The sequence below is a fragment of the Delphinus delphis genome, chromosome 12 (assembly GCF_949987515.2).
Source record: "Delphinus delphis chromosome 12, mDelDel1.2, whole genome shotgun sequence".
In the NCBI taxonomy this organism is placed as follows: Eukaryota; Metazoa; Chordata; class Mammalia; order Artiodactyla; family Delphinidae; genus Delphinus; species Delphinus delphis.
In genome coordinates, this window is record NC_082694.2 from 50,559,359 (window position 1) to 50,579,512 (window position 20,154).

Below are 20,154 nucleotides of genomic sequence, written 5' to 3' on the forward strand. Positions count from 1 at the left end.
GAGAAACCCTGTGGACAGCAGCCACCTGCAGGAGTAGGTGGAGACTGTGTCTAAACTGTTTCTCATGTCACCCCCAACCTGTCCCTGACATGGGCGTGCAGCTGCCCTGTAACGGGAAGCTAGCACCTGGCCAGATGCGCGGCTCAATTTTATATCACACCACAGCCCTTTCTCACTTGAGTCTCACAGCATTGTTCATAAAGAACTTACACAAATATTTCTATTTGAGACTGTGGCTTTCAAACTTGCTTGGCCATGGTTTACAGTGAGAAATTCACCTTATATATAACCATTTGTTCATCCAATTCATTTAACATATATTTACTGTAATCCTCCCAGGCGCCAGGCACTGTCCTACACGCAGGGGATTCTGCAATGAACAGAACAGTTTGAATCCTTGCTCTCATAAAGGTTACATTCTGCCGGGGAGGCAGACAGTAATATAATCATGGGTCAGATGCTAATAAAGCAAATCAGAGAAGGGAGACAGAGAATGCTGGGGGGGCAGTTTAAATAGGGTGGCCAGGAAAGCCCACGCCGAGAACATGACATCAAACATAGCTCTGCAGGAGGAGGAAGAGGGGCCGTGTGGCTGTCTCAGGGAAGACGAGTCAAATCACCCAGCAAAACTGATGTGCTGGAAGTAGCCCCAGTCACAGTGTGTTCTGGTCTCATTTCCACCTATTGTGAACTTTAGACAAGTCACTTTCTTCTCTGAGCCTCTTTCCTTCTCTGTCAAATGAAGGGTTGCCGCTTGCTCCTCTCCAAGCTCTTTTCTGCTTCTAACGTTTCCCAGCATCTGTGTTCTAAGGAGTCTCCTATGTCTTGTTCTGGGCAGACTTATACGTATATATGTATACATATACTTACATGTACATAACATTCAAACATGGTGGAACAAAACTTCAGAAAGAGTACTACCCCGATTACCTGCAACATACTCTAACATTTTCCATTTTGTTCCATTCTGTTCTATTTCATTTTTTTTAAGGCTGATTGTACCCAACTAAATTGATTTCACTATCCACTAATAGTGGATACTTCAAGAACTGTTTACAGACATTGAAATCTTGGTTGTGGAACAAAATGTGGCATCAGCAAAACCACAGACTCATCCAAGAAAAAGAAACACTCGCTCAGTACTGGAGCCTTCTTCTGCCCTCAGCTTTCGGCGACCCGGAAAGCCCACATGCCCAGACTGGCCTGTAGAGCCAGACACAAGACTGGAGTGTTAGACAGCTCTAGCCTCACATTCCAGTTCTGCCACTGTTTTCTCTGACCGTAAGCAAGCTACACAACAACATGAAGGCTTAGGTTTCTGACCAGAGCAATGGAAGTGACCATGAGGATGAAATCATAAATATGTAGAATGGTTGATCAATACCTGGCACTTAATAAACACTTAACAAGTTAGTGGTGGTGCTGGTGGTCGAGGTGGAAGCCAGCTAGAGCAAGAACACAGTCTCATCTCAGCAGGCCCCGAGGATCTAAGACGTTAGAGAGACAGAGCTACATATTGTAAATGCCAGTAATTTTCCTAGTAATAAATGTCACAGGAGGAAGAATGTGTGATTCCAAACTGTGTTTCTTTCGCTCCTAAAACCTCTCTCCTCCCTCCTTAGAAAACTATATGGAAATGGATTTGAAGAAATACAAAGTCATGCATTCAATGGGACAACGCTGATTTCCCTGTAAGTATGTGCTTATTTCCCCAGCTCATGAATAAAAATGAAATATTACTCTGGCTACCACATCACATTCAATCTTCAGCAACTAACTCAGGACAAAAATAAACTTTCAAGTGGCTGGTCCTCAGTGTGGTACGCATGTTACTAGGCAACTGGCTGGCTGGAAACCGCAGAGCACCCTGATATCGAAGATAGATGCAGCCTGCATACATTGAAGTTGACAGTTTGCTGAAATATTCAACACCCTACTCTAGGCTCCCCCACCTCACAGCCTCCCTCTCTAGTCCCCTCGCTCGGGTCGATGGTGTGTTAGAGGCAGCGTGATTTCAGTGAAGAAATTCTTCCTCCCGGCCCCACTGCAGAGAAATCGGATAATGCCATTTACCAGCCGATTCAGCCACAACAGGCCCACACAGAAGCCCATCTCCTTACTGCTGCGGGTGGGGTGGGGGGGGACACAGGGGGGAGTAAGGAGTTCACATTCCACAAGGTGAGGGAGCCCTGCATTTTCACCACATCCGACCCCAGTCCCCAGTGTTAACAGCCTTCAACTTTAGAGAAGCATCCCTACTGCTCCCTTCACTGTTCTCAACCTTTCTTTCTATGGCTCCTTTCCTAAAAAAGGGGCTCATTCACAAAGCTCGCAGGGCCAGGGTGGAGGCTGCTTGAACCGTGACAGGTACCGGGTAAGGTGACAATCAGCATACACCTGTGTACAGTAAAACCTAACGGCACACGAAAGGCTCAACTAAAGCCAAAGTTAAGGGAAACAAACAAATGAAAAGGCTTCTAATAATAAATAAGCCATATGTATAAACCATGGTCCACACCAGTGCTTCTCAAATAACACACATAAGAACCACATGGAGACTGCTAAAACACAGGTTCCTGAGCCCCACTCCCAGACATTTTAATTCAGTGGGTCTAGGGTAGGGCCCGAGAATTTGAAATTTTAACAAACTCCCAGGAGATGCTGATGCCGCCGGTCTGAAGTTAAGTAGCCTGTCTATACAATATACTATTTATTTTTACTACAAATAGTAACCAAAGACCCTACTATATGGATACCATGTTATATAGCTTGGTGGAGAAGAGAATGGATCTAACAGTCACTAACTGGGACTCAAACTCCAATCCCATTATTTATTTATCACCTTGACCCTGAGCAAGTTACTCAACCAATCTAAACCACAGTGTCTTCATCCATAAAATGGAGCTGCTGATAGGCTTGTTTTGAGGATACCGCCACCAAAATGCAAAGGTCTGTTTTGCATCCTCAGTACTTAGCACGGTGCCTGGCATAGAGTACGTGCTCATTTATTATTTGTTACATTATACAGTTAATTGTGAATGAATGATCATTAAATAAGATTGTATTTTTATGCAGTTAGCACAGGTCTGGCACATACTAAGTGCTCAAGGAATGGTAGCTTTTTAAACAGTTGTCCTTCCTACCATGGAGTGGATTTTCCCTCATTTTCTTGTTGATTTGAATTCAACGCAGGGTTCGCTCTGGCCAATCGAGTCTGTTTCTGCCAAATTAAAATCAGAGGCTTATCCTCTCCTGGCACAGTCCTCTCAGATGCCTCATTCTGTTACTCACTCAAAGTGTTTGCCAAGCATCAGCTGTGTCTGAAGGAACGTGCTATATTTTGAGGGGAAATGAAGATGCAGAAGCCCTGGTGTTTGCCCTGCAGGAGCTTACAGCCTAGGAAGAAACATCTCCAAATGGTATATAAACTGTACACTACGTAGTTACTAAAACAGAAGGCAAAATATGGTGCCTGGCCTGAGAGAGGTGAAGTCCTCTGAGATTTCAAAGGCAGAAGAGAAGGAAATTAGAGAAAGCCTCATGAGAGATGTAGATTTTGAGCTGAGCCTAACTTGGACAGGCAAAGATGGAAGGAAAATGCACTCCGGTCAGAGGACAAGAAGAACAGCCCAGAGGAGGATGCATGGGATGTGCTCAAAGACCAGAAAACGGTACCTTTTAGAAAGTCCTAGATGTGGGTTAGAGACAAAGCAGGAAGGGCCTCAGATGCTAGAGTAAACAATTTGGACTCTCTTCTGTAGAGAATAAGCCGTTTAAAGTCCTGGGATAGGAAGTGTGAGAGGGGTGCTTAAAGAAGGTTGGCTCACGGGTTAGCAGGGAGGACAGAGGGCTGGAAGCGGCAGGCCAGGGCTAGGGACACAGAAGTCAGAATTACCTGAGGAGAGGGGATGGGTGAAGTTCTTTGTGGCTGAGGTCACCTGCACAAGGAGGAAAAGTAAGAGGACTGAATATAAAATTGGGGGGAAACAAGAGATAAGGAAAAGAAGCCAGAGCAAAAGCAGAGGTGAGAGGCTACTCAGCAGAGTACATCTTTGGGAGGTCAGGGAAAGCAGAGCGTAAGGTGGGAGGTCCTTGGTCAGCAGTGTCTCAACGGCTTTAGAGGCGCCAGAATAGGTGTGGACTTAGAAAAGCCCCAAAGTCCCATTAGTATGTATTCCCCATACCTCACCGTCGCCAGAAAGAGGAAGCCGAGAACACAAATCAGTTTGCCAAGAACACAAGTTAATTCCATTCATTTATTCATTCAACACACCCTTATTAAGCATCACCAATACATTAGTCACTACGTTAAGTGCTGTGTCTACAATGGTACAGTTGAAACAGTCCCTGCCCTAATGAAGTTTCTGTACTAGCTGAAGAGACAGGGAAAAGGCAAGTAAATAAATGAAATTATTGCAGGTAGTGATACATACTGTGAAGGAAATAACCTTCCCTGAGATCTGAGAGAGTACCAGGGGCAGACTGACTCTAGGTTAGGTGCTCAGGGACAGCCTCACCAAGGGTATGATATTTAGGCTGAGCCTAAAGGATGACAAGGAGTCCGCACTGGCAATCATCAGACAAAGCGCATTACAGAAAGAGGGAGCAGCATGTGCAAAGGTCCTGAGGTGGGCAAGAAAAGAAGTTGATAAACTCCAAGAATTGAGAGGAGGCCAATGCGGCTTAAGGGTCATCGGCAAAGGGAACACTGGATGAGATTAAGCTGGAGATGCAGCAGGAGCAAGTCATCAGGACTGAGGGGCGGTGAGAAGGAGTCTGAATTCTCTTCCAAGAGCGAGCAGACCCATTGAAGGGTTGAGCAGGGCAGAGGGAGTAGTTTTCAAAACCATCAGGCAAAAGTTTCAAACTATGGGCATGTCCAGCCCCATTTCTGACACCTTCCTCATATAAAGGCCTGTCCAAAGTTGTTCAGAACAATGACACCACAGCCCTACAAAGTTCTCAAATATGTTACTTACTAAGACAGGATGGAGAGGAGCAGCTTCAGAAGGTTACCCTCAGACACCTCCAGGGGTCCGAGAGCCCAGCCCTACCATTCCCGGAGCACCCCCATCAGGGAAGCCTTGGCTGGAGTTTGGGAGTTCTCCCACTGTACTTCAAAAGGTCATCCTTCCTATCCTTCTCACACCTAGAAGGCCATGCCACTCGGGAGAGTTCCCAAAAGCGACCCCCAGGAAACTGTGGTAGATAACTTTTGGATTTATTTTTGACCAAGTTACATAATACAGAGTTATCATTATACAAAAAGATCTGAGTTTTAATAAAACATGAGAAATGCTGTCCTGAAATTTGAACAATTAATTTGACCTGGCTGACATGAGGATTATTTGCTCACAGAGCCCGGTTTCAATGATTTATGACCATAACTGAACATAATTAAAACAAATCAAATCAGGAAGAAGAGCCATGGAGGTTTGGGAAGGAATTTTTCTCTTGATTTAGATTTTAAACAGCAATTGACTCTGACAACCTCATCTCCTTGAAAATGGAAATACACCCAGGGGATGGGACGATGTGAGACTGACGGGTGCATTGTGATGAAAGGGCCGAGGCTTTCCGAGGAAAACGCTTAGTAGAAGCTTGTGGAAGGCAGGCACCGAGGGAGTGAGATGCAGGGGCTTTTACAGTTTTTAAATGACAGGCGTGATGTGGAGACTTGCAGAAAGATGATGAAGAAGATGTAAAGCTATGAGATGAACCAGGTAATTACTGAGGATCCTGCAAGGGAGGGGGCAGCGGGTGTTGGTGTATTTGTTTTGCCACTGTAACAGTGGTGCAGAAGAATCATGTCCTATGCTCAAAATCATCACGCCAGCAATGGATGTACACTGTGCCCACTGTCCAGCGTTTTCCAGAATGCTCTTTGAGACGCCACCCTTCTCTCGTAGGAAGAAAGCAATCAAAAGTAAGCTGACAAGTCTGGGCCCAGGGACTCCTCTCCCGGCTTCCTTGTCCACCCAGAGAGGGGCCTGTCCTTGGAGACACCAGCGTCGGGGCCCAGATGGGAGCTGCTCAGCGGGGCTAGGCTCAGCTGGTCCTGAGCAGTTCACCCTGAGCTGTCCTGAGCTTAGGGAACAGAAGCCCTCAGGTCGTTACTCCCATTGCAGATTTTGGCTTCCTGAACAGCAGTGGCCTTCAACCCTTTTGTTTCTACAATACACACACCTGGCAACGATCAGGCACAGGGCACAGACCCATGGGGCACCCGGGGTAGGGGGAATTTTCTATACAGGCTGTCCTTCCTCCCCTTTCTAACCCCCTGAGAAATGCACAGCTGAAAGAAAGAGTCCAATTAACATGATGAAAGGGGCTAGCTTTGAATGGACCCTACTTTTCTTTTAAGTAAAGAATTTGCAAACTTCAGTCTATTACTATGAACAAACATTGAGCCCTCCAAGGTCATGACGGCCTGATGCAGAGTGGGCTGCACTTCCACCCTTCAGCCTTGAACACGGGAGCAGCATTTTCTTCCCTGCCCAGCTGCCTGGTAGTAAACGTGCACAACTCCAGGACGGAAGTAGGGAGAACTTTAAGTTGTAGGACAAAGGGTTCCACTGAGTGAGGGGAAAATCGCAGAGGAAAGGCAGAGCCAAGCACACCAGCGATTTCACAATTTCTCCCAGGACAAGAACATCTTTTTCTCATTTTACCTACAGCCCCGCCTTGTCCCCTCGACCCCCGAGCACCATGCCCACAGGCTGCTCTCACCGTGCATGCGCACAGCTATGACTGTTTACACATGAGCTGCAAACTCCACTGAGGACACTGTCCTTCCCCACAGGGAGCTAAAGGAAAACGCGCACCTGGAGAAGATACACGATGGCGCCTTCCGGGGGGCCACCGGGCCTAGCATCTTGTGAGTACAGTACTGCTGCACACCCTCCCCACCCGCTGCAGCCCAGCAGGCCCGCTCAGGGTGTCCAGCCACATGGTTCCCAGCCTGCTTTGCGGGGAACCAGTCTCTGCACGTGCAAGGGTTATGGTAACAAAGCACCACCAACTCGGGGGTTGAAACAATAGGAATGTCTTGTCTTGCAGTTCTAGAGGCTAGAAGTCTGAAATGAGGGTATGGGCAAGGCTGGCTCCTCCTGAGGGCTGCGAGGGCAGGACCTGTTCCAGGCCTGTAGTTCCTCCTGGTGGTGGCAGCATAAGTCCAGTCTTCACAGGGTGCTCTGTGTGTCTGTCTGTCTGTCTGTCTCCAAATTTCCCTCTTTTTGTAAGGATACCAGTCATACTGGATTAGGGTCCATCTTAACGATCTCATTTTAACTTGATCACCTCTGTAAAGACCCTATTTCCAATTCAGGTCACATTCTGCTGTACTGGGGGTTAGGACTTCAACATGTGAATTTGGGGGAGACACGGTTCAACCAACATCAAACACGGAGGGCCTCCTAATGTGCTGGCAGGGGGGCGTGGTGTCCCCTGGCATCCCCTCGTGGGAATTAAGGCTGTGTGAGCTGCTATGCGTCAGGCTCCCTCAGGATGCAAGGAGCAGAGGCAAGTGCCCTCAGTTAATGGGAGCTGAGCATAAGGACACAGGGGAAAATGAAGAGGAGCAGGAAACTGAACCATTAGTCTCCTGACAAGGCCTTAGGAAGCCGGAAACATCCTGTAGGAAACAACTGCAGCTGCGGTCAGGCTTCAGGGAGCAACGCAACAGGCCTCCAGAAACTCTGCAGCAGTGACAGCAGTGGCCTCGTCACCTTCGCCACAGAGATGCCGGCCCATTAGTCCCTACCCCTGGCATGCTATCACTCGTGCCTTCAACAAGTGTGGGTGGAACACGTCCTGTTTACCAGGCACCAAGCTGCAGGGACAGTGGCCAGCTCCGGGACCTGCTCATAAAGAGATTAGAGCCATGGAGGGGAAAGAACAATAAACAGGCAAAGTGATAAACAGGCACGTGACTTTAAAATGAGAACAGTACTAGAAAGATAGTGAGCAGTGTAACCCAGTTCATTTGTTTGTTTATCCATTCATTCACTGATTTATCCAGTAACTGTAAGTCCACACCATGTGCCAGGCACTGGATTAGACATCAGGGAAGCAGCAGAGAAGAAGAAAAGACAAACGTCTCTGCCTTCATAGAGTGGGGAAGACAGACAAGGATCAAATGAGTAAAGAAAACATGTAGTATTCCAGATGGCCGTGGAGGAGAAAACTTCAGGTGGCTGGGCAAAAGGAGTTCTAGGGAGGGAGCTAGCATTTTAAGGAGGATGGTCAGGTAAGACTGTCCTGAACAAGTGTTATTTAAGCAAATACCTGAAAGAAGTGAGGGGGCAAGTTGTGTGGGTATCGGTAGGAAGAGCATTGCAGGTGCAGGGAACTAAGCAGGAGGCCAATGTGGCAGAGTGAGCCAGGAGGAGGGGCCTAGAACAGGAGGACGAGAGGTGGCGAAAGCCAGGTTATGAGGCTTGTGGCTTTTATAAGCATTTTGCCTGTTCTCTGAGTGAGGTGAGGGGGCTTTAGGGTTTTGATCAGGGGGAGGAATGAACTGACCCAGGTATTCTTTATACCCTAGCTCCTGCCTGTATCCAGTCATGATTCTGTCTAATTTCTACAGCCCACTGAACTCTACTTCTTAGCTCCTGCCACTGTCATCTCCTGAGCATCTACTTCCTACCTCCTCTCTATCAACTCCCGACTCTGTCTACCGCCTACTTCTGCCACTATCAACTCCTGACTTCGTCTAGCTCCTAGCTCTTGCCACTATCAACTCCTGTCACTACCCATTCTGACTCTGTCTACTTATTTCCTGCAGCCGTCAACCCCTGATTCTCTCTACATCCTAATTCCCACCAGTAAAACTCCTGACCTTCTCCACTTCCTAACTTCTGCCATCATCCATCCTAACTCCTCTCTCTTCTCCACACGACGTCATGATTTCTACTTACTCATGGCTTCCACCTCCTCGTGCTTCCTGCCTACTGTTTTTTCTGCTGTCTCTCAGCTTCTGCCATCCTACCCTAGGGGTCCCTGTCTGTTATGTCTCATATTCAAAGTACACCAGACTCAGAATCTTACACATTGCTTGAATACTCTCCAGTCTAGCACACCCTATAGGCAGAGTTCTTATAGCAAACTGGTCACCTACTTGGGCACTGAATAGCTAAGGAGAGTTGCCTTTGGTCAGGCAGAAGAACGAGTGAGTATGATCATAAGACGCCCTGCACGACAGTTTTTGCTTGAAAACCTGCTTGGTCTGCCTGCTTAGAAATGACTGTGAGCCCGGAGGCATCTACACTGACTTTTCCAGAACAGTGGGACCAGACCTAGGTCTCTTACTCTCCAAATAACTATTCTCATTATACCCTTAGGGTTTAAGTGATATCTAGAAGTGGTCCTTCCTTCCACACCCCCAAAATATTTCCCCCATGAGTCTCTCACTGAAACTGAAAATCAATCATCAGAGATTCACTCCTTTGTAATGAGACTTTGCCATTTCTAGAATCTTAATTTAAAATATTTTACCCCCACCAAAAAAAAAAAAAATCACCAGGCCTGCAAAGAATCATGTGGTCAATCCCTAATACATCTAAGATAATAACTCTGTAAAGCAGAATGAGAACACTGGTTACGTAAATCAATAAGGACACAAAAGCAATGAGTCTGCAGCCCCCGAGGCAAATTCTGCCACCTTGATTATTCCACCAAGGGCCTACACTAGTCATCATGCCACGTTGTCAAGTTCATCTGTCCATCAATCCCCTACTGAGCCCCTCCCATGAGATGGGCACTAAGTATTGGGTCAGTTTGCTGCAGGGGGCTGTGCTCCTGGAAAACTTTCATGGCAGCAGCCACTTAGAAGATAGGCAGAATTTTTAAATTCCCACTGACTCTTCCTCCTCACACTTAATTTATTTGGAGTTTTCTTGGGCATTGCCTCGAGTCTAGAAAAGCTGAGGCATTCAGGACCTTGTGTGAAAAACCCGAGCTTTCCACACAGTTTTGCTTGCATGGCCGAGCGTTTGCTTGCTTTGGACTGATGAACCCAGCTTGCCTTTAGAGAAGGTAGAGGGTGGCTAAGGCCACACAGTGGCTCTGAATAGCGGAACTAGCCTGTGCTTCACGAAAACCTACCCTGCAGAACTTGATCGATCAAAGACCGAGGCATCTGAAGCCCTAAATATTTCTCCCTGGAGTAGAGCACAAAAGCTGATGTCACTGCACGTGCCTGCTCTCTCTTAAAGCAAAGTAGTTCTTTCACTTCTGCTAAGTGGAGAGAGGTAGAGGGAGGGAGAGAGGGGGAGAAAGGAAGCAGCAGAGGGGAGAGAGAGAATGCTAACGAATGTATGACAGGTACGAGGAGTCATACTCAGCCTTGAAAAGAATAATGGGGTGCCTATCAGGAAAGAGACCACGTAGCTTTTTTGAATTCAGATGTTAATGAGACTAACTGAAATGGAGAATGAGGGAGAAAGCGAGATGGAGAAAAGATTCCTCAGAACCTAGGATACTATTGTTGAGAGGAAGTTTCATTCTATGAATCATACATGTTAAGTAAATCAATCGATAAACCTTTCTCCGTTTTACTTTTCAGGGATATTTCTTCCACTAAACTGCAGGCCCTGCCCAGCTACGGGCTGGAGTCCATTCAGACGCTAATTGCCACATCATCCTATTCTCTGAAAAGACTGCCCTCAAGAGAAACACTTACCAACCTCCTGGACGCCACGCTGACCTACCCCAGCCACTGCTGTGCTTTTAGAAACGTGCCAACAAAAGAGTGAGTAAAAAAACAAACGGTAAAGCCTGCCAAGCTGTGGCAGAAACTCAGATTCGAAAATAGTCAGCGGGTCGATGGCCCCCTGCCCCTTCACTCCCTGCCTTCTAGACCAGCTCCATAGTCATGGGGTCACTTTCAGATAGACCAGAAGAAAATGAACTGTCCTGTTTCCTCCTGAAAACTGACTCCAAACAGTCGATTCAGCCTGCAGCTAGAAGACCCTCATAGCTTATTCTTAGCTAATTCAAAACTCTAGCCTTAAATCAGACTATAACTGCAGTTGCAAAATGGAGTACAAAACTGGTATCTCAAAGATCAACTAGCCCTAATCCTTATCAGAGAGCATCATTTCTGAAGAAGTGGAGGAAGTAGGCTCAGTGGGGTGATTTTTACCTAATGTCTTAATCCTTAGTTAAAAAAAAAAGAAAACACTATAGAAGGTTTCCAGTGTTTGGTTTTTTTCTTGTTTTTTCAAGCTATTTCTCTCCCAACAGAAGACTATCTTCCATTACAGAACAGATTCCTAGCCCCGTAAGGACTAGCTTAGTGTGGGGACAGAAAAGGCACAAGCTCCTGGCTGGTTTGCGATCAGTGAGGGACATCTTACTGATTCAAGTAATTCACTTCAATCCAGAATGGGATGGCAGGGTGTGAAGGATTTCATTCTTTCCTTAAAGCACTGTTCTCCGGACTTTTTTTCTTTCTCACTGAAATGCATACTAAGAAATACTTTTTTTACATTGCAACCCAGTAAACACGACACATGTAACTGAAATAAAACAAAGCACTACTTAACTGTTTTACATGTGATACACTGATATTCTCTTGTCTATTTTATTTCATGTTTTTTGCTTTTAACGCTAGTCTTGATTTACTTATTGTTTTCATGACCCACTAATGGGTCACAACTCACAGTTGGAAAAACGTCACCCTAAAAGGATATTATACAGCCTAAGCAGGTATTCTCAATCAATTAATTAGATGAGGCACTAAGAGAGGGACACTAGAATGCCACTGTCTTAGAATCAACCTATTTATAATTAATCAACCAGCACGTGTTATCATCATACACCTACTTTGTGCCTTGCGTAGGTAGGTGCAGTTCTACCTGAAGCTTTTGAGGTAACCAAGCAGACAGACCACTCGCTGTACTCAGAGAGCTATGCACTATTAACTGAGCTTCAAAGAATATTAACTGAGTACTCACGGTGTTCCAAACACTACGCAAAAGTCTGAAGATACAAAGATGAGTAAGAGCTCATCCCAACCATCAGAGTCACAGGCAGCTGTTTGGGGACAACACACATGACAGCCAATATTTAGGTCCAATAAAGCAAATGTTATGATAGAGCTGAGAACAGAACAGAGTACTCTGGGAGAACAGAGGGAGAATTTCTAAATGGCAGCAGGGCTTATGGAAGGCTTCCTGAGGAAGTGACTTCTGCTGAGCCCTGAAGAACAGACAGGAGTTAGTCAGACACGTGTGGGGAAAAGCATACCAAGAAGATGGAATAGCTTGTGTGAAGGCACAAAGGCAAGAGACAGTGGGATGAAAGTCATTCAGAAAAACTAAAACAAGAAGACTTATGGTTACGTGGAGGAGGATGAGTGAGGAGAGGAGACCAGGGAGAAGCAGGCTATGACGGGCTCTGAGTACCAGGCCAAGTTGTTTAGAGGACGGGGAACCACTGAAGAATTCAAAACAGAATTACTCAGATTTGCTTTTGTAAAGTATCACTCTGGCAGCAAGGTGGAGGATGGGCTGGAAGTGAGCAAAGCTGGTGAGAGAACAACTAAAACAGAGGATACAGATGCCGGTTTATGATAAAGCTGATTCTGGTCACCTCCACTTTTGTGGCAAAGAGGTCACATCACTTCTGAAGTCACTGACATGTTAAAACTTTAGTTCAGGGGTTTTCTATTTCAGTAGATGAAAGAGACTACAACCTCCGGGTTTAAAAAAAAAAAAAACAGCATTATGCAATCGTGGGCCAGTATCAAAGTGAGATGGGAATGCAGTCACACAGAGGTTGTCTTGATTGGAATTACAAGCTTCAACTGACTCCCTCTCTATCTCTAAAGCTAGAAACCTTGGATGTTAGCGAGGATGGAGAGCCTGAAGCTGGGTCAGTGGACTGTTTGTGCAAACTCTGGGTCACCCCTCTGCCCTGCAGCTGCTGTGTGGATAACGCACGCAGCTGCCTAGGCAGATGGCCCCCAAACTCTCCTTGGTATCTATGATTAAAATTTCAAAAAAGATACAGTAGACAGAACCCAGTGCTATTATCTGAAGGCCAAGAACAACCACATTTCCTGTTAACTGTAGATTGGTTCACACAGAGTGTCTCTAAGTGTCAGCTACAGAGCCAGCATCAAACACACACACAATCTCTCCCTCTCGCTCCCTCTCTCTATCTCTCATGCAAAATAACAAGCTGACTGATTTTTGAAAGTGAGTCCAGAAGCTCAGATAGTTCTTATATATTCTCCACCTTCCTGCTTTTACACAAAGTCATTCCTACAAGGAACTGTCTTGTTAATACTGGAGAAGAATAATACGTAGACGTATGCATTCTGTATTGCCTCATTTCTCCTTCCTCCTCAGGAAAGGTTGAGGTTCGCACAGCCCGCTCTCCTTCCCGCTATTGCTTCACCCAGTTTTCCTTTGTGCCTCCTTTTGGTTTCATCTTAGGAATAATATAAGTACAGCCTTCCTTTAATTTCTTGACATTTGCCCCTTTCCATAGGCTAAACTTCTTAGAGGGAAACATGAATGAATAGGGAGCAACCACATTATATTTCTGCACATAATCCAAAAAAGCAGAAAATTCACATCATAATGTCAGGTCCAGAATCTTCAAATCTTTACAAAAGACATTCCTAGTTATAATTCAAAGCCATGAATTCTGAATGGTTATTTGTTCATCGAGGCCGGTGTGGTGAGGAGAGCAGTGAGGAGCAAACCTTAATACACCACGAAGATAGCTTTAAATGAGCATTGAAAAATCCATGATTCAATGTGATACATTTAAGTTTTTTTCATCTCTAGAGCCCACACAAAAAACTTAGCATTCAAAAGCATCTTATCTAAGCTGGAAGCATGCTAATGATAATTCAGAAGCCTTTACTCTCTCCCAGGAAGCGTTTCAGATAGGACAATGGTGCAGAACACGAGGCTGATGTAATAGGTAGAGAATTTGGATGAACAAAGCATAAATAGACATGATCAGGTTTAGTTTAAAAACCAAAAGCTCAACTGTGGTTGTTTGTTTTTACCTCTTTCAGGCAGAATTTTTCACTTTCCATTTTTAAAAACTTTTCCAAACAATGTGAAAGCACAGCAAGGAGACCAAATAATGAAACACTGTAAGTATTTGCATGCAAAGAAACTCGGGAAGCCATGTCTCATTCTGCGTGCATCTTATTATTATCAGTGCCAAAGATTTCTTTTTTATATATAACATTTTATTGGGGTATAATTGCTTTACAATGGTGTGTTAGTTTCTGCTGCATAACAAAGTGAATCAGCTATATGTATACATATATCTCCATATCCTCTCCCTCTTACATCTCCCTCCCACCCTCCCTATCCCACCCTTCTAGGTGGTCACAAAACACCGAGCTGATCTCTCTGTGCTACGTGACTGCTTCCCACTAGCTATCTATTTTACATTTGGTAGTGTATATATGTCCATGCCACTCTCTCACTTCGACCCAGCTTACCCTTCCCCCTCCCCGTGTCCTCAAGTCCATTCTCTACCTCTGTGTCTCTATTCCTGTCCTGCCCCTATGCTCTTCAGAACCTTTTTTTTTTTTAGATTCCATATATATGGAATGCGTGCTAACACGCATACGGTATTCATTTTTCTCTTTCCAACTTACTTCACTCTGTATGACAGTCTCTAGGTCCATCCACCTCACTACAAATAACTCAGTTTCGTTTCCCTTTCTGGCGGAGTAATATTCCAGTGTACATAAGTGCCACATCTTCTCTATCCATTCATCTGTCGATGGACACTTAGGGTGCTTCCATGTCCTGGCTATTGTAAATAGAGCTACAATGAACATTGTGGTACATGACTCTTTTTGAATTATGGTTTTCTCAGGGTATATTCCCAGTAGTGGGATGGCGGGGTCATATGATAGTCCTATTTTTAGTTTTTAAAGGAACCTCTATACTGTTCTGCATAGTGGCTGTATCAATTTACATTCCCACCAACAGTGCAAGAGGGTTCGCTTTTCTCCACACCCTCTTCAGCATTTATTATTTGTAGATTTTTTGATGATGGCCATGCTGACTGGTATGAGGTGATACCTCATTGTAGTTTTGATTTTCATTTCTCTAATGATTAGTGATGTTGAGCATCCTTTCATGTGTTAGTTGGCAATCTGTATGTCTTTGTTGGAGAAATGTTGATTTAGGTCTCCGGCTCATTTTTGGATTGGGTAGTTTGTTTTTTTGATATTGAGCTGCATGAGCTGCTTGTATATCTTGGAGATTAATCCTTTGTCAGTTGCTTTGTTTGCAAATATTTTCTCCCATTCTGAGGGTTGCCTTTTCGTCTTGTTTATGGTTTGCCTTGCTGTACAAAAGCTTTTAAGTTTCATTAGGTCCCGTTGGTTTATTTTTGTTTTTATTTCCATTTCTCTAGGAGGTGGGTCAAAAAGGATCTTGCTGTGATTTATGACATAGAGTGCTGTGACTATGTTTTCCTCTAAGAGTTTTATAGTGTCTGGCCGTACATTTAGGTCTTTAATCCACTTTGAGCTTATTTTTGTGTATGGTGTAGGAAGTGTTCTAATTTCATTCTTGTACGTGTACCTGTCCAGTTTTCCCAGCACCACTTATCGAAGAGGCTGTCTTTTCTCCATTGTATATTCTTGCCTCCTTTATCAAAGATAAGGTGACCATATCTGTGTGATTTTATCTCTGGGCTTTCTATCCTGTTCCATATCCTGTTCTATATTTCTGTTTTTGTGCCACTACCATATGGTCTTGGTTACTATAGCTTTGTAGTATAGTCTGAAGTCAGGGAGCCTGATTCCTCCAGCTCCATTTCTCTTTCTCAAGATTGCTTTGGCTATTCGTGGTCTTTTGTGTTTCCATACAAATTGTAAAATTTTTTGTTCTACTTCTGTGAAAAATGTCATTCGTAGTTTGATAGGTTTATTGCTAGGTATTTTATTCTTTTTGTTGCAGTGGTAATTGGCAGTGGAATGCAAGAGATTTCTGTACATTAATTTTGTATCATGATACGTTACCAAATTCATTGATTAGCTCTAGTAGTTTTCTGGTAGCATCTTCAGGATTCTCTATGTATAGTATCATGTCATCTGCAATGACAGTTTTACTTCTTTTCCTATTTTGAAAAGTTTTATTTCTTCTTTTCCTATTTGGACAGCTTTACTTCTTCTTTTCCTATTTGGATTCCTTTTATTTCTTTTTCCTCTCTGATTGCTGTGGCTAAAACTTCCAAAACTATGTTGAATACTAGTGGTGAGAGTGGGCAACCTTATCTTGTTCCTGATCTTAGTGGAAATGGTTTCAGTTTTTCACCATTGAGAACGATGTTGGCTGTGGGTTTGTCATATATGGGCTTTATTACGTTGAGGTAAGTTCCCTCTATGCCTACTTTCTGGAGAGTTTTTATCATAAATGGGTGTTGAATTTTGTAAAAAGCTTTTTCTGTATCTATTGAGATGATCATATGGTTTTGCTCCTTCAATTTGATCATATGGTTTTTCTCCTTCAATATGTTTATATGGTGTATCACATTGATTGATTTGCGTATATTGAAGAATCCCTACATTCCTGGGATAAACCCCTCTGGATCATGGTGTATGATGCTTTTAATGTGCTGTTGGATTCTGTGTGCTAGTATTTTGTTGAGGATTTTTGCATCTATGTTCATCAGTGATATTGGCCTGTAGTTTTCTTTTTTTGTGACATCTTTGTCTGGTTTTGGTATCAGGGTGATGGTGGCCTAGTAGAATGAGTTTAGGAGTGTTCCTCCCTCTGCTGTATTTTGGAAGAGTTTGAGAAGGATAGGTGTTAGCTCTTCTCTAAATGTTTGATAGAATTTGCCTGTGAAGCCATCTGGTCCTGGGCTTTTGTTTGTTTGAAAATTATTAATCACAGTATCAACTCCACTGCTTGTGATTGGTCTGTTTATATTTTCTATTTCTTCTTGGTTCAGTCTCGGAAGGTTGTGCTTTCCTAAGAATTTGTCCATTTCTTCCAGGCTGTCCATTTTATTGGCATATAGTTGCTTGTAGTAATCTCTCATGATCCTTTGTATTTCTGCAGTGTCAGTTGCTACTTCTCCTTTTTCACTTCTAATTCTATTGATTTGAGTCTTCTCCCTTTTTTTCTTCATGAGTCTGGCTAATGGTTTATCAATTTTGTTTATCTTCTCAAGGAACCAGATTTTACTTTTATTGATCTTTGCTATCATTTCCTTCATTTCTTTTTCATTTATTTCTGATCTGATCTTTATGATTTCTTTCCTTCTGGTACCTTTGGGGGTGTTTTTGTTCTTCTTTCTCTAATTGCTTTAGGTGCAAGGTTAGGTTTATTTGAGCTGTTTCTTGTTTCTTGAGGTAGGATTGTATTGCTATAAACTTCCCTCTTAGAACTGCTTTTGCTGCATCCCATAGGTTTTGGGTCATCGTGTTTTCATTGTCATTTGTTTCTAGGTATTTTTTGATTTCCTCTTTGATTTCTTCAGTGATCTCTTGGTTATTTAGTAGCATATTGTTTAGCCTCCATGTGTTTGTATTTTTTACAGATTTTTTTCCTGTAATTGATACCTAGTCTCCTAGCGTTGCGGTCGGAAAAGATACTTGATACGATTTCAATATTCTTAAATTTACCAAGGCTTGATTTGTGACCCAAGATATGATCTATTCTGGAGAATGTTCCATGATCACTTAAGAAGGGACTCTATTCTGTTGGTTTTGTATGGAATGTCCTATAAATATCAATGAAATCCATCTTGTTTAATGTATCATTTAAAGCTTGTGTTTCCTTATTTATTTTCATTTTGGATGATCTGTCCATTGGTGAAAGTGGGGTGTTAAAGTCCCCTACTATGATGGTGTTACTGTCAATTTCCCCTTTTATGACTGTTAGCATTTGCCTTATGTATTGAGGTGCTCCTATGTTGGGTTCATAAATTTTTACAATTATTATATCTTCTTCTTGGATTGATCCCTTGATCATGATGTAGTGTCCTTCTTTGTCTCTTCTAATAGTCTTTGTTTTAAAGTCTACTTTGTCTGATATGAGAATTGCTCCTCCAGCTTTCTTTTGATTTCCACTTGCATGACTATCTTTTTCCATCCCCTCACTTTCAGTCTGTATGTGTCCCTAGGTCTGAAGTGGGTCTCTTGTAGACAGCATAAATACACGTCTTGTTTTTGTATCCATTCAGCCAGTCTATGTCGTTTGGTTGGAACATTTAATCCATTTACATTTAAGGTAGTTATCAATACGTATGTTCCTATGACCATTTTCTTAATTGTTTTGGGTTTGTTATTGTAGGTCTTTTCCTTCTCTTGTGTTTCCTGCCTAGAGAAGTTCCTTTAGCGTTTGCTGTAAAGCTGGCTTGGTGGTGCTGAATTCTCTTAGCTTTTGCTTGTCTGTAAGGGTTTTAATTTCTCTGTCAAATCTGAATGAGATCCTTGCTGGGTAGAGTAATCTTGGATGTAGGGTTTTCCCTTTCATCACTTTAAGTATGTCCTGCCACACCCTTCTGGCTTGCAGTGTTTCTGCTGAAAGATCAGCTGTTAACCTTAGGGGATTCCCTTGTATATTACTTGTTGTTTTTCCCTTGCTGTTTTTAATATTGTTTCTTTGTATTTAACTTTTGATAGTTTGATTAATATGTGTCTTGGTGTGTTTCTCCTTGGATTTATCCTGCCTGTGACTCTCTTGCTTCCTGGACTTGATTGACTGTTTCCTTTCCCATATTAGGGAAGTTTTCAATTATAATTTCTTCAAATATTTTTTCTGTCTCTTTCTTTTTCTCTTCTTCTTCTGGGACCCCTATAATACGAATGTTGGTGTATTTAATGTTGTCCCAGAGGTCTCTGAGACTGTCCTCAATTCTTTTCTTTCTTTTTTCTTTATTCTGCTCTGTGGTAGTTATTTCCACTATTTTATCTTCCCGGTCACTTATCCGTTTTTCTGCCTCAGTTATTCTGCAATTGACTCCTTCTAGAGAATTTTTAATTTCATTTATTGTATTGTTCATCATTGTTTGTTTGCTCTTTAGTTCTTCTAGGTCCTTGTTAAACATTTCTTGCATTTTCTCTATTCTATTTCCAAGATTTTTCCATCATCTTTACTATCATTACTCTGAATTCTTTTTCAGGTGGACTGCCTATTTCCTCTTCGTTTGGTCTGGTGGGTTTTTACCTTGCTTCTTCATCTGCTGTATGTTTCTCTGTCTTCCTATTTTGCTTAACTTACTGTGTTTGGGGTCTCCTTTACACAGGCTGCAGGTTTGCAGTTCCCGTTGTTTTTGGTGTCTGCCCCCAGTGGGTTAGTTTGGTTCTGTAGGTTGTGTAGGCTTTCTGGTGGAGGAGACTGGTGCCTGTGTTCTGGTGGATGAGGCTGGATCTTGTCTTTCTGGTGGGCAAGACAGTGTCCGGTGGTGTGTTTTGGGGTGTCTGTGAATTTAGTATGATTGTAGGCAGCCTCTCTGCTAATGGGTGGGGTTGTGTCCCTGTCTTGCTAGTTGTTTGGCATAGGATGTCCAGCACTGGAGCTTGCTGGTCGTTAAGCGGGGCTGGGTCTTAGCATTGAGACAGAGATCTCTGGGAGTGCTCTCACGGATTGATATTACGTGGGGCTGGGAGGTCTCTGGTGGACCAATGTCCTGAACTCGGCTCTCCCACCTCAGAGGCTCAGGCCTGACACCCAGCTGGAGCCCCAAGATCCTGTCAGCCACACGGCTCAGATAAAAGGGAGAAAAGAAAAAGAAAAAATAAAGTTATTAAAATAAAAAAAATTATTAAAATAAAAAAGTAATAAAAAAAAGAAAAGAAAGAAGAGAGCAACCTAACCAGTAAACAAATCCACCAATGATAACAAGCACTAAAAACTATACTTAAAAAAAAGGACAGATGGGGCTTCCCTGGTGGCACAGTGGTTGGGAGCCCGCCTGCCGATGCAGGGGACACGGGTTTGTGCCCTGGTCCAGGAGGATCCCACATGCCATGGAGTGGCTAGGCCCATGAGCCATGGCTGCTGAGCCTGCGCGTCCAGAGTCTGTGCTCCACGGCGGGAGAGGCCACAACAGTGACAGACCCGCATACCACAAAAAAAAAAAAAAAAGATGGAACACTAGGACAAATGGTAAAAGCAAACCTATACAGACAAAATCACACAAAGAAGCATA

General features: G+C 43.6%; 1 protein-coding gene across 1 annotated transcript in view; it reads left to right on the top strand.

Annotated features, from left to right (window-relative positions):
• Nucleotides 1-20,154, top strand: part of LHCGR (luteinizing hormone/choriogonadotropin receptor) — a 63,228-nt gene that overhangs the window by 35,186 nt on the left and 7,888 nt on the right. The window contains exons 7-10 of the mRNA XM_060027582.1: nt 1,623-1,691; nt 6,803-6,877; nt 10,565-10,750; nt 14,036-14,116. Of these exons, the coding sequence (XP_059883565.1) occupies nt 1,623-1,691; nt 6,803-6,877; nt 10,565-10,750; nt 14,036-14,116 (411 nt within the window). The remainder of the gene's footprint in view (nt 1-1,622; nt 1,692-6,802; nt 6,878-10,564; nt 10,751-14,035; nt 14,117-20,154) is intronic.